Source organism: Saccopteryx leptura, chromosome 1, assembly GCF_036850995.1.
Source record: "Saccopteryx leptura isolate mSacLep1 chromosome 1, mSacLep1_pri_phased_curated, whole genome shotgun sequence".
Lineage (NCBI taxonomy): Eukaryota > Metazoa > Chordata > Mammalia > Chiroptera > Emballonuridae > Saccopteryx > Saccopteryx leptura.
In genome coordinates, this window is record NC_089503.1 from 287548331 (window position 1) to 287561621 (window position 13291).

Here is a 13291-nt window from a genome sequence, read left to right on the forward strand (position 1 = left end):
GGGTCCTTGTGTGTCTTTCTCTTACAAATACTTCTAGCATAATGGGAAATAGCAGCTACAGCTCTTTCCTAGACTCAGTTCTATCTTAGCGGAGCATGCATGGGCTATACAACTTTTTATTTTCTATATTCCCAGATGATGAACAGTGTAAAATGTGGGATAAGAGAAACTTGACAAGATTGGTTGGTGAAGCAAGTCCTTGTACAACTTTTAACAAGTATTTTTTAAACTTTTTAAAGAAGCTTATCCATTTTTTGGTACTGCTTTTCTCAGTAAACTAAGGAGGACAATGAGCTGATGTTACGCCTTCCTGTAATGTAATCTAATGTGAAGTGTATGCGGCAGAACAGAGCGATGACAGGGATGGATAAGATGACTCTTGACTGTGTCAGCCATTTGTAACAAAAAGTTTACATAAATGGATTGTACTTTTCTTCTTATTAGATTTAGTTTGTAAGAGGAAGAGGAACATTTTAAGCATATTTCAAAACTGAGTTGCTGATGAGGCCACAGATAGGTTTTCAAAGGTTTGGGAAAATCAGGCAGTGTCTCATCTGTTGTTAATTAATGAAATGAAACTGGGGTCACTGGAGTACAACAATGAATGAAAGGTCAGTGAATGGAAAAACCTGTCAATGAAGGAGGATTTCAGCAGAGTGGAACATTGTCATAGATAAAGATCATGGAAAATGTGCCCTTTGGCCGAGGTAGTTTTCTGCAAGTGACTAGGAACCACGGTTTGTGACATTTCAAGCCAGACCGAACAGTAAATGAATGTTCTAATTTCAGTGAAATCTGTTAAATATTTTAAGGTTGTTCCAGTTTGTGCTGAAGATTAATTGAAAAGATTTGTAAAAAAGAACTTTCTTTTTCTTTTTTATAATGTGTTTAATAATGTATTATCTCTGTTTTATTTGCCTTTTGGGTTTTGTTTTTAGGGGCTAAATATGGGTTTCTTTCTATCATTTATTTCTGTTTCCTGTCTTAAGAATTTTCTAGAGCCACACCATTCTAGAGGTCCCCTGAAGTTAAAGGTGATTTAGGATCAGACCTGGAACAGCCCCTGCTGGCTGGCTCTCAGGTTATGACTGCTTCAGAATGGTATCCCCTCTGAAAGTTGTTCTCAAGACAGAGTTAGCTTCACTACCAACTTGCAAACTGTCATCTTTTTTTTTAATAATTTTTTACATTTATTTATTCATTTTAGAGAGGAGAGGGAGAGACAGACAGAGAGAGAGAGAGAGAGAGAGAGAGAAAGAGAGAAGAGAGAGAGAGAGAAGTGGGGGAGGAGCTGGAAGCATCAACTCCCATATGTGCCTTGACCAGGCAAGCCCAGGGTTTCGAACCGGCGACCTCAGCATTTCCAGGTCGACGCTTTAGCCACTGCGCCACCACAGGTCAGGCACGCAAACTGTGATCTTGAACCAACCAGTCACTGTATTTTTCAACTAGTTCATTAAGTTGCATTTAAATACACTGCTCACAAAAATTAGGGGATATTTCGAAATGAATATGAAGTGATAAAAAAGGAAGCATTTGATTTTTTTTAAATAAGAAAATCAGACTACCAAAGAAAGTTATGCAAATGAGATGCAAAACCAACTTTTATTTCATTGGTGAAAATGCACTATACAAAAGGCTGAAAGTACTGGAGTATCTGCATGGTCCCTGATCCCCTAATTTTTGTGAGCAGTGTAGTCTCTGTGTTTCTGGTCAGGTCAGACCTCCTCCTCTTCTATCATTGACACTTATGAACCATATGGCTTTGGGGAAGGAAGGCTCTTCGGTCAGTTTGAGAGGCCCATGGCCATTTTTAGCCTGGTATTGAGTAACCTTGTAGGTCACACAGCCTGTGAGGATAGGACTCCACGGATATCAGCAATGCTGTCCCACATCCTAGAAAGAGTTGGTCCCATAGTATTCAGAGAAGTGATCTATCTAGCACAGTGATTGAGGGTACAGTCTCAGCCTCGAGCCAGACTGCTGGGGCTCATATCCTAGCTCTGCCAGTTAGTACCCTCTGTCTTCTGAACCTTTGTTTTTTTTAATCTATAAAATGAGAATAATAATAACATCTACCTCATAGGGTAGTTATAAAGATTGAATAAATACTTGTAAAGTGCTTAAAGCAATGCTTGTCACACAATAAACATCTGGTAATTCTCAGATTACTTACATTATTTATAAGTGTGATTACTCATACATTTGAAATGGAATTCAAGTGAGTTTCCTTGGATTGTCTGATTTTTTTTTTCTCTGAGAACATTTATTGGAATATTGTTTTGTTGGATTTAAACAAGACACCATCCCATGAACTGTTTGGAGCCAGAATAGGAAAAAAAAGTATGAAAACAGTTCTTTAGAGAAACACCAGATCTGCTGAAGTTAATAGAAGTTAAAATTTAAACTCATACAGTTAAATTATAATCAAAGTAGTGCTTGTCAGTTATTTTGTTGGCTGAGTGTAAGTAGGGTAGGCAGTGAGACTCGTTAGCATTTGTTAAAAGAACTATGTGGGAGGGACACCTCGTGTTAAATAACTATCACGCAATTAGAGAGGCTGAAAAGGAACAAAACAGTAACAGAAACAAAATTATAAATCCTGAACAGTGATACATGCATATATCAATGCTGACTGACCCCCTCTTTTGAGATAGCCTGTGGGTTGTAGTTGCAGGTGTAGGAATTCTAATTGACTTTATTTTAATAGTTACAATAGCCCTAGTATAGTGTTTCCTTAAGTATGAGTTCTATTAGCTCTTTATACTTTTTTGGAGGGGAAATAAGTGGGGGAATTCCATGATCAAATAAATTTTGGAAACTATTTGAGTGCAATGAAATTAAACTAGTTTCTTTGGAGATACTTTTTTGGAATGTTTAATATGCTAATGTGTGCTGTGACACCATCAGGGACATGTGATATGCTGTATTTCTCTTACTTTTGGGGCCAGTATCTCGTTTTTCAACTTCCTGCAAGCCACTAGTGCTCTGGAGCACACTTTGGGAAATGGAACCTTAGAAGCATTGCATTTTTTTTTTAAACTTTGTGTCTCTGGTGAATCCTAAACAAGGTGAAGCCAAACAAGTAGCTGTAGATAAAGGTTGGAGGAAGGCCTCATGGATGAGTCTGGGTCCTAACTGTATGATCATTATATTGAAATAATCATTGATACCTATGGAGTGCTTACTGTGTGTCAAGAACGAAGTACTTAAATGTATTAACTGATTTAATGCTCTAAACCAGGGGTGGTCAACCTTTTTTACCTACTGCTAACTTTTGTATCTCTGTTAGTAGTAAAATTTTCTAACCGCCTACCGGTTTCATAGTAATTGTGATTTATTTTATTTTATTTTTATTTATTTATTTACTTTTTCAGAAGCTGGAAACGGGGAGAGACAGTCAGACAGACTCCCACATGCGCCCGACCGGGATCCACCCGGCACGCCCACCAGGGGTGATGCTCTGCCCACCAGGGGGCGATGCTCTGCCCCTCCGGGGCGTCGCTCTGCCATGACCAGAGCCACTCTAGCGCCTGGGGCAGAGGCCAAGGAGCCATCCCCAGCGCCCGGCCATCTTTGCTCCAATGGAGCCTTGGCTGCAGGAGGGGAAGAGAGAGACAGAGAGGAAGGGGGGGGGTGGAGAAGCAAATGGGCGCTTCTCCTATGTGCCCTGGCCAGGAATCGAACCCGGGTCCCCCGCACGCCAGGCCGACTCTCTACCGTTGAGCAAACTGGCTAGGGCCAGTAATGGTGATTTATAAAGTAGGGAAGTAACTTTACTTTATAAAATTTATAAAGCATATACTAATAATTACCAAGTACTGTATGTCGGATTTTCGCTAAGTTTGGCAGAATAAATCTTTAAAAAACAACTTACTATAGTTAAATCTATCTTTTTATTTATACTTTGGTTGCTCTACCACCCACCATGAAAGCTGGAATGCCCACTAGTGGGCGGTAGGGACCAGGTTAACTACCACTGCTCTAAACAGTTCAGTGAAGTAGGAATGATCATTATCCCTATTTATAGATGAGGAGACTAATGGCCAGAGGGCTTAAATAGCTTGCCTAAATCAGACAACTAGAAAGCAGTGACACCAGATGTGCACCTGGGTACAAGAGCCTCGCATTCTTCCTTTCTGTTGCACGATCGTGAAGCTTGTATGTGTGTGGTTCATATGCTGTGTGCATGGTCAGGGTGGGTGGTGGTGTTCCTGGACGAGAGAAGAGCATGAAAGTGTGAGATAGCAATGAGTTTTGTGTGGCTGGAGGTCATGGTTGGAAACGATAAGCAGTGACACTGTACACGCACAGATCCTGAGAGCCTCATCTGTCACGTAGAGGAATTCGGGGTTTCTGTAATGGAACCTCCTACTCTTTCCAGCAGGTTACCTTAACACCTTTGGTAAGCAGACTGCTAGGAATAAAACAGTGCAGACAGACAGGTGGGGCCTGGGAATATGCACTTCTACATTTTGCAGGTGGCCTGCGTGTCACTGACTCCCTGCTGTCCTGGCTGCCTCTGCTGTGGAACCTATCCCAGACCCAGACAACAGACACAGGCGTCTAGCAGAGTATGCTTGAGTTGAACGTAATGCAGGGGTGACAGGGATGGCGCTCTCTCCCTCCCCGTGCACTTCTGCCGTTTTTGAGAACATATTTGTATGCCTTCTGGAAGTGCACTGACGGCTATAGACTATAACTGAAGGAGAGGATTTATGAGTCTCATAAATTTAATGAGATCTTTAAGGTCTTATTTAAGCTCGATAAAATAGGTAAAAGTGGGGCTGCCCTGTCTTGTAATAAGAGTTAACATATTTACGTGGCCAGGTAGTTCAGCTGGTTTGAGTGTCATCTGATACACCAAGGTTTGGGTTTGGTCCCCACTCAGTCACATACGAGCATGAACCAATGAATGCATAAATAAGTGGAACAGCAAATCTATGTTTCTGTCTTCTCCTTCCTCTCTCTTTAAAATCGGTAACTAAAATAAAAAAATAATGAAATAGGGTAGTTTAGTTTTAAAAAGAACGTATTTTTTAATTAAACAGTATTAAAATATATAAGTATATGGTATGATCCAAATATCTTTGGTTCCTTAGTTTGAATGTAGGGAGTAGTGAGGATTTTGATAGCAAGAAATTCATTTGAAAATTTATCAGAATCTTTGGTCCCTGGGTTTGAATTTGGGGTAGCAAGGAATATTTAGATGGAAAACCCAGGGAATGCCTTATACATTCTTTCTCTTCCCAGCGGCAGTGAGAGCGCCTCCTTGGCTAGATAGATTTCTCTTTGTTAAGTGAAACGCAAGAGTCTGACGTAACTTAGGCTGTGGAGCAGATTGTTGTAAGAACAGGAATAAGAAGAAATGGAATTTACCTGAGCCCAGCAATCCTGCCTCAAGGCCGTCATGTACCCCAGCCAGTTAGGGTCTGTCAGCACCTCTTCACAGTGCCCAGCAACATGTACAGGATCCCAGGAGTCAGTGGTGGCTGGGAACCTTGACTACACTGGAATCCCAAGGACTTGACATAGACAACATTTAATATCTGTAAGAGCAGAGTTGAGTAGGTTTCTGATGCCTTTGCAGTATAAAAACCTGTCCACTAGAATGATTTAAAACTTAATTCCAGAAAGAATTTACTTCATTTATTTTATTTTGAATAAATGTCATCTGACTTCAGTTTGCATTTTTTATATCTCCATTTTTTTGTGTGAATAATTTTCTTGTCTCCATTTCTTGCTCTTTACCTTAAATCCTCTTTCCATTCCACAAAAAGCATTCACATGGGGGGTGGGGTGCAGGTAGCAAATGTTGCTGAATATGTGAAAGTGAAGAGAGGGAGGAAGATAAGAGTCACCCCAGGTGCCCTGGAGGCTTGCTCATCCCTGCTGTGGCCCAGGAGCCAGGACTGCGGTCCAGAGTGTGTGTCAGGCCCAGCAGTCGGCATCTGCAGACAGGAATAGGTGGATTTCCACTTGCATCACTGGGGTTTGATTTTTCTTTCTTTCTTTCTTTTTTTTTTTGCAATGTACTTATTTATAAATTACATGCATGGACTGTTGTACTAACATTATGAAAACCGTAAAACACAAGATTTGAAATCAGGGCAAGATTTTAAAAAATGGCTTCTATTTTCTCATTTTTTAAAAATTTCAATGACAGTTTAAGTAGTATTCTGTATTAGTTTCATTTGTGCAGCAGTTGATTTTCCTTTTCAAATGGTTTTACCTGAGTCATTCACAGAGGCTGATTTTTACCTCTGTGCGTGGCATAATTTTGTGCTGTTTCTCCGCAGGTGGGTTCGCGGAGTTCTCCCGTTGTTTCCCAGGTCTCTGTGAAGGAAAATCTGCTCTAGTTCCTACCTGCATTTCTCAGCCCTGTTTACCTGTTGCCAACATTGGGCCCACCCGAATTCTTCCCAATCTTTATCTCGGCTGCCAGCGAGATGTCCTCAACAAGGTGGGTGCTTTGAGCATGTCCCTCACGGCAGGCTTTGTTGTTAGCGCTGGCGAGACACTGATAGACCCGTTCCTGTCATTTCAGACACACCTGGCTTCCCGAAAGGAAGTCCACCATTCTCAGGGTGGCTCCCCAGCGCGCCCTTGCATCATCCTTTGGACTGCTGTTTTGTTTGATGTTAATGATTGCAATAGGCACCCTAAACTGTTGTCATATATGGTCGTTCCTCATAGGTCCAAGAAACCTGGAATAGGACAGGAGTTTTCAAAACTTGAGCCTTATTTTCATAGTGTATTTATTCTGTTTTAATAATTAGGCACACTCAGGGAGGCTGATACTGTCTAACTTCACATTTAGAAGTGTGTGTATTTACTGCAGCACACTAGAAAGGGACTTGGGTTGGGTGGGGATTGAGGAAGGACTTCAAGAGCATCACTGTCTGGAGGGGTTGGGATGGGAAAGATGGTGAGGGCAAGGACAAGAACATGCACTGCAGGCCACGCTGTCTGAGGCTCACTGGAACAGTTTGGTTGTGGGAGCAGCATGGATGCTTTCTGGAAAGGACGTGGGCTGTACTGAACAAGGTGTGCCCGACACAGGAACCCATGTTGTTGATGCTGTTGTATATAATCATACAAGCATAACAACAGTAGTGGAAAATCTCTGCCTTGACAGGATACCTTGACAGCTTATATCTTTCCTTCCTTTGCTCCCTCCCTCCCTCCCTCCCTCCCTCCTCCCTCCCTCCTCCCCTCCCTCCCTTCTCCCGCTTTCCCTCCCTCCCTCCTCCCTCCCTCCCTCCCTCCCTCCCCCCTTCCTTCCTCCCTCCCTCCCTCCCTCCTTCCTTTTCTTTTTTTTCCATTTTAAAAGTGAATATTTAATTTAACATTGCAATAAGAATTGAATAATATTAAAAACCAAACATATTAGGAGCTTTAAAAAAAATCTATATTCTTCTTTAGTTTCCTTTGCAGAATATGTTTTGATTGCTAGTTCTCTACAGAAAAACAGGGCTGGGAAACTGTCTTTACAAGACAGAAATTCTCTCTGAATGTGAGTCTAAAATGCCTACCAGGGATTAAAGGTTGTAGAGACCCAAATCAGAAATATTGAATGTTAGAGATATCTCATTTGAATCCTAAAAGTTTGACATAGTAAACATACCATATTTTTTAGAAATATGGCTAACAAATGATAACTCAGCATTTTCTAGAGACTGGCACCACGGGTCGCCATGCCTGTTACACGAGCGCCAGGCTGTGGCTCATCCCCTGACACCTTCTGGTCTTCTAGGTCCTTCTTGGGCTTCCATCTGGGCACTTCCAGAGGCATTGTGAGGAAACAGGTGCAGAGGTGGATGCCCGTTTTTCCTGCAGTCCCTTCCCAGAATAGCAATTAGACAAATAATCAGTGAGGAAAAGGTATTCATCACTGATAGTCCCCACAGTGCCTCACTCGATGTGAAAATTTGCCAGTTGTCAGATATGCCAACACTCCAATAAGGTGTTTATGACCCAGAATCTTTATTTTTCCATCAGTATGTGCTGGAGCTACAGATGCTGAAACATGAACCAGTCTTGTGGCTGATAAATGAGTTTTGAAAAGCCTATAGAAATGTGAACAAAGGCAGTCCATGAATAAGTCAACTTCCTCCTGGGCTACTTCCCCAGGTGCCTGTGGACACTGTGCCACAAAGCTTTAGCATCCTCCGGACACATGGTATAAGAAATATCTAGACTTTAAGGGCTATAGGGTATAGACCAAAGAAACTCAGCAGTAGCTGCATACTCATCCATTTTATATGCAGTCCGCATAGCCGCCATCCAGGAAAAAGGAACAGGAAAAAGTCTTAGCCTTGATTGCTAAAAGACTTCAACTTTCCTGAAACCAGGTTTCGGTTTTGGCTGTATTAGTCTGTTCTCTGTTTGCAAGGAATAAAGGTAGACAGGTGAACCCTTCTGAAATGGATTCCAAAAGACTGTCTCAAAATGTACAGCAGAACCAACCAGCTCACAACACGTTACCTTCTCTGTTCTCGGATGGCAGTTTCAGATTTTGACAGAATCTGGACAGATTCTGTGCTTCTTTCATTCCTGGGAGAGTAGAGAAAATCACTTCGATGTCCAGGTCTTCTCCCACTTCTGCAGAAAGTCCTTTCTGCTTTTCAGCAGCAATAAATGCACTCAGGAGTTTAGAATCCTCTGAGACTGATGTAGGAGAATTTACACAGGGGAGTTCAAGGATGGACAGTCCACTGCTTATGCTGAAGAAATGCAACCTTTTGAGCAGCAACACCTTCCTGCAACTGTGAATGCTGGGCGTTTTCCTTTGAGGTGAAGTGGGACAGAGTCTGCTTCCTGGCTGATTCTGACTGTTTCTGCGACGGGGTGGCACTTGTGCAGTGATTTTGAAGCCTGGAGGAGGCCCTTTGTCTGGGAGGTGGTTCTGGTGTATCATAAGAATCCCCAGTTAATGAAGTACCATGCTGACGCTGTCTCCCAGGCCAGCTCCCCGAATCATTCTTCAGAACTGAGCCCTACATTTCATAGAGACTGAAACCCCCTGAAGTAAAACAGCCACCTAGATGGCAGCTGAGAAAGAGGCTGGAGGAACACCTGGCCCTCCCAAATTCCCTTGTGCTCCACGACAAGTGGGCTTAGTATGGACACAGATGTGCCCACTAGGGAGACCTCCACTCCCTCAGACGCCAGGGAAGTCCTGTGGCTTCACCCCAAGGGACATTTCCATGGACTCAGCCACCCAGCTCTGCAACCCTTGCTTCTGCCCAGTCAGCTTCTGCCTGTGGATGGAAAGGCAAGGGACAGTGTGTTGTGTGTCCCATCTCTCACTCTCTGCCTGAGCTTTTCAGGTGACAAGTCTAGCCGTGGAGTCCTGCCGTTGAGAAACTGCAATTTAATTGCTAGCTGCCACCTCAGTTTTAAATTGTTTCCCTGCCCTGGCGAGCTGGCTCACTAGATAGAACGTCAGCCCGGTGTATGGATGTCTTGGGTTCAATTCCTGGTCAGGGCACACAGGCAAAGTGGCCATCTGCTTCTCGTCCCCTCCCTCTCCCTCTTCTCTCTCTTTTTCCCTCCTGTAGCCAGTGGTCTGAGCATGGGCCCTGGGTGCTAAGGATAGCTCGGTTGGTCCTAGTTTAGCCTTAGGCACTAAAAATAGCTCAGTACTTGAGCATCGGCCCTAGACAGGGTTGCCAGGTGGATCCCAATTGGGGCGCATGCTGGAGTCTACCTCTATCTCCCCTCCTCTCACTTAAAAAAAATCATTTCCCCAGCTTATATACTGTACTTTTAACCAGCAGTGTTAGAAAACACTGCTCTGAGTGCCCAGAAAAGTGATTTTTCTCTACAGCCTCTCATTTACATCACTTTATTTGAATAAGCAATCAAAGGTGTAAATTCAGCTGTTGCTATGTAGAGGTGCTGTTTTCCTACAGGAAGCCAGTCCTAGCCATTTTCTCCTTGAGGAACTGAAAGACTTGGGCTAACTATAAAATAAGTGTCCGGTTTGACTTTAGCAAGGGGACAGGCTGTCCTGGAAAAAATACTCTGATATTGGGCAGCAATAAAGCATTCTGGGTTTTTGTTTTGTTTTGTTTTATTTATCTTTTTCTCAAAACTCCTGCCTCTAAAATGTCACATCAGCACTGTTGTTAATATATCAGCTCTTACTATGAGAGCTGCCTGTTTGAAATTTGAGAGCTGTGCTTGTCCTGAGCCTTTCTGGTGAGGTCACAATGCCTTGAGCATGTGATGATCATTAATTCTCTCTTAGAGATAAGCAAACTATGTCACCGAAAGCAAAATTAATTTCCTAAAGTCACATGCCTCCCTAGGGTAAAATTGGACATACTTTATTTAATCCTCAGATCACAAAATAAACTAATATAAAATTCCTAGTAAGGGATCCTATCCACAATTACCCCTGTAAAACTTAACCACTCTACCAGGAGGTAATTTTCAAATAATTGTGTGATCCCTTTAGTTACTTTTGACATTATGGCAAATTAAATGGCACATTCATTTTGCTGCAACTTTTCTGGGTTTAACAAATGTGACAGTTAACAACTACTTTCCTGCTGTGCTGCAAGTGAGAGCAGTTAAACTGGAACCTGGAGTTGAGGACAGGGAAACTGTCTTCTTGTTTTAACTGGCTTCTAAATGTATACAAAAGTGGGTACGTAAATAGATATATTGAGAGGAAGTGGTTGTAGAGGGAAGCATGGGTTCATGGAAGTTCATGGGCAAAACAGCTTGAGCAAGGAGTTATTATGAAATACTGTCAGAAAGCTTCTTTATTAAAACGTGTAGACCAGGGAATGGTGAGAAATAACGCGCTGGTAGGCTGGACAGCTTTGAAAGTAGTGTATAGAAATTGATATCTCAGCCCTGGTCGGTTGGCTCAGTGGTAGAGCGTCGGCCTGGCGTGCAGGAGTCCCAGGTTCAATTCCCGGCCAGGGCACACAGGAGAAATGCCCATCTGCTTCTCCACCCCTCCCCCTCTCCTTCCTCTCTGTCTCTCTTCCCCTCCCGCAGCCAAAGCTCCATTGGAGCAAAGTTGGCCCGGGCACTGAGGATGGCTCCATGGCCTCTGCTGCAGGCACTAGAATGGCTCTGGTTGCAACAGAGCAACGGCCCAGATGGGCAGAGCATCGCCCCCTGGTGGGCATGCCAGGTGGATCCCGGTTGGGCACATGCGGGAGTCTGTCTGATTGCCTCCCCATTTCCAACTTCAGAAAAATACAAAAAAAAGGAAATTGATATCTCACCTCCAGATTTATTGTTGAGAAGAGTCCCAGTGCTGAAGGGGAGTTCAGAGGTCGTTTAGTCATCCTCCTTTAGCCTTTTTTTTTTTTTAAATAAAGTGACACCAAAATATGTTGAAAGCCTGTCACAGAAATTTTCTTGGGAGGATCATAATATTTACCATTTGAAATGCTAGGTTCTTCATAGTATTGCATTCGGAGCTAGGTTGGCCCTGAGTTGTTAGATCGCTTTACCCGAGATTTTGTGGGAAGGCAGTGGCTTTAAAGCTAGTCAGTGGCAGAGATCAATTCAAACACAAGCCACTCTAGCTTTAAGCCCTGTGTTTATATAACACCAGAAGTAGCCATGTTCTGGAAAATGGAACTTTCTATAATAGGCTGTTACCAAGGACTGACAAGTCTTAACAGTCTATGGAATCACAACAGATTTTCTTCTCCTGCTTTTTCCATGTCATATTTGATACCAGCTCTAAGAGAAATGTAATGCAAGTCACATACACAGCTTAAACTTTCCTGGTAGCCTTATTTAAAACATAAAAGGCAACAGCTGAAATTAATTTTAATAACTATTTATCACACCATATTCAGAATATTATTTCAACATGTAATCAGTATAAAAATTATTGAGACTGTTGACGGTTTTTTGTACTAAGTCTTCGAAATCTGGTGTGTACTTGATAGTTACTGCACATCTCAGTGTGGAAGAGCCACATTTCAGGTGCTCGGCATTCACCTGTGGCTTGTGGCTACTGTACTGGACAATGCAGGTCATTACTGTTGGCGTGTATTCATTTTTATTTATGCTTCAAAGACATGGCTGTTGTGTAAAAGGTCATAAGAAGTCATTGGTAGTGAAAAGAATACTTTTCCTTTTCCCTTACAACTGTACTTTTGTTTCTCACAATCTGTCCTTTATCCTCTAGGCTTTGTACTAGGGTTGGAACAGGAACAGCTTATTATACTAAAGTAGTTTGCTGATGCCCAGTTCACATCTGACCTGAGTGGGATTTGAGCAAGAGTCTCTAGTTACTATGTGGAAGACAAAAAGTTCTTGATTGGTTTTCTCTCTTATCACCTAAAATTTCAAATAGAAACTTTTGTTTCACTCTTATGACCGACTGGGAAAAGACAGTTTGAAAGTTTAAAAATTAGTGAAAAATATATGTTGTAGACTTTTTGAGGGGGAGAGGGCAACAGCTTTATTGAGATATAATTTATATGTCATATGATTTAGAAACTTTTTTGAGATATAATTGGCAAGATATAATTGGCATATAACATTGTATTAGCTTTAATTGTACTTAAATACATGATGATTTGATATTTGTATACCGTATTTCCCCCTGTATAAGATGCATCTTTTTTCGAAAAAGTTGGGTTCTAAAAACTGTGTGCATCTTATGCAGTGTTTGTAGAAGTGTGGCATTTCAAATGCCATAGATGGAACTGAGGGCGAGGCAATATATGAAGACAGTGATTTGTCATCAGACACAGATGAGGACAAACTAATGGATGGGAGTTTTGACAGTGATGAGGAGTTGTATAATTTTTTTATCCTTTTATTTTTTTAAATTATTTTTTACAGGGAGAGAGAGAGTCAGAGAGAGGGATAGATAGGGACAGACAGACAGGAACGGAGAGAGATGAGAAGCATCAAATCATCAGTTTTTGTTGCAACACCTTAGTTCATTGATTGCTTTCTCATATGTGCCTTGACTGTGGGCCTTCAGCAGAACGAGTAACCCCTTGCTTGAGCCAGCGACCTTGAGTCCAAGCTGGTGAGCTTTTGGCTCAAGCCAGATGAGCCCGCGCTCAAGCTGGTGATGTCGGGGTCTTGAACCTGGGTCCTTCGCATCCCAGTCCAACGCTCTATCCACTGCGCCACCGCCTGGTCAGGCTGTATGAATTTTATGATGAATGAAACTTGAGTTCAATAACTTTATGTAATACGTTTTTTTTTTCAAATTTTAGACCCCAAAATTAAGGTGCGTCTTTGCCCATCTAGGGCCGCTGCTGCTCCGTTGCTCGGAACAGAGCTATTTCAG

At 42.3% G+C, this 13291-nt stretch overlaps 1 protein-coding gene and 1 pseudogene across 1 annotated transcript in view; one reads left to right on the forward strand and one right to left on the reverse strand.

Annotated features, from left to right (window-relative positions):
• DUSP16 (dual specificity phosphatase 16) overlaps positions 1-13291 on the forward strand; it is an 88596-nt gene that overhangs the window by 58225 nt on the left and 17080 nt on the right. The window contains exon 5 of the mRNA XM_066355529.1: positions 6300-6463. Coding sequence (XP_066211626.1) covers positions 6300-6463 — 164 coding nt within the window. The remainder of the gene's footprint in view (positions 1-6299; positions 6464-13291) is intronic.
• LOC136404094 (centromere protein L pseudogene) lies at positions 7915-12018 on the reverse strand (annotated as a pseudogene).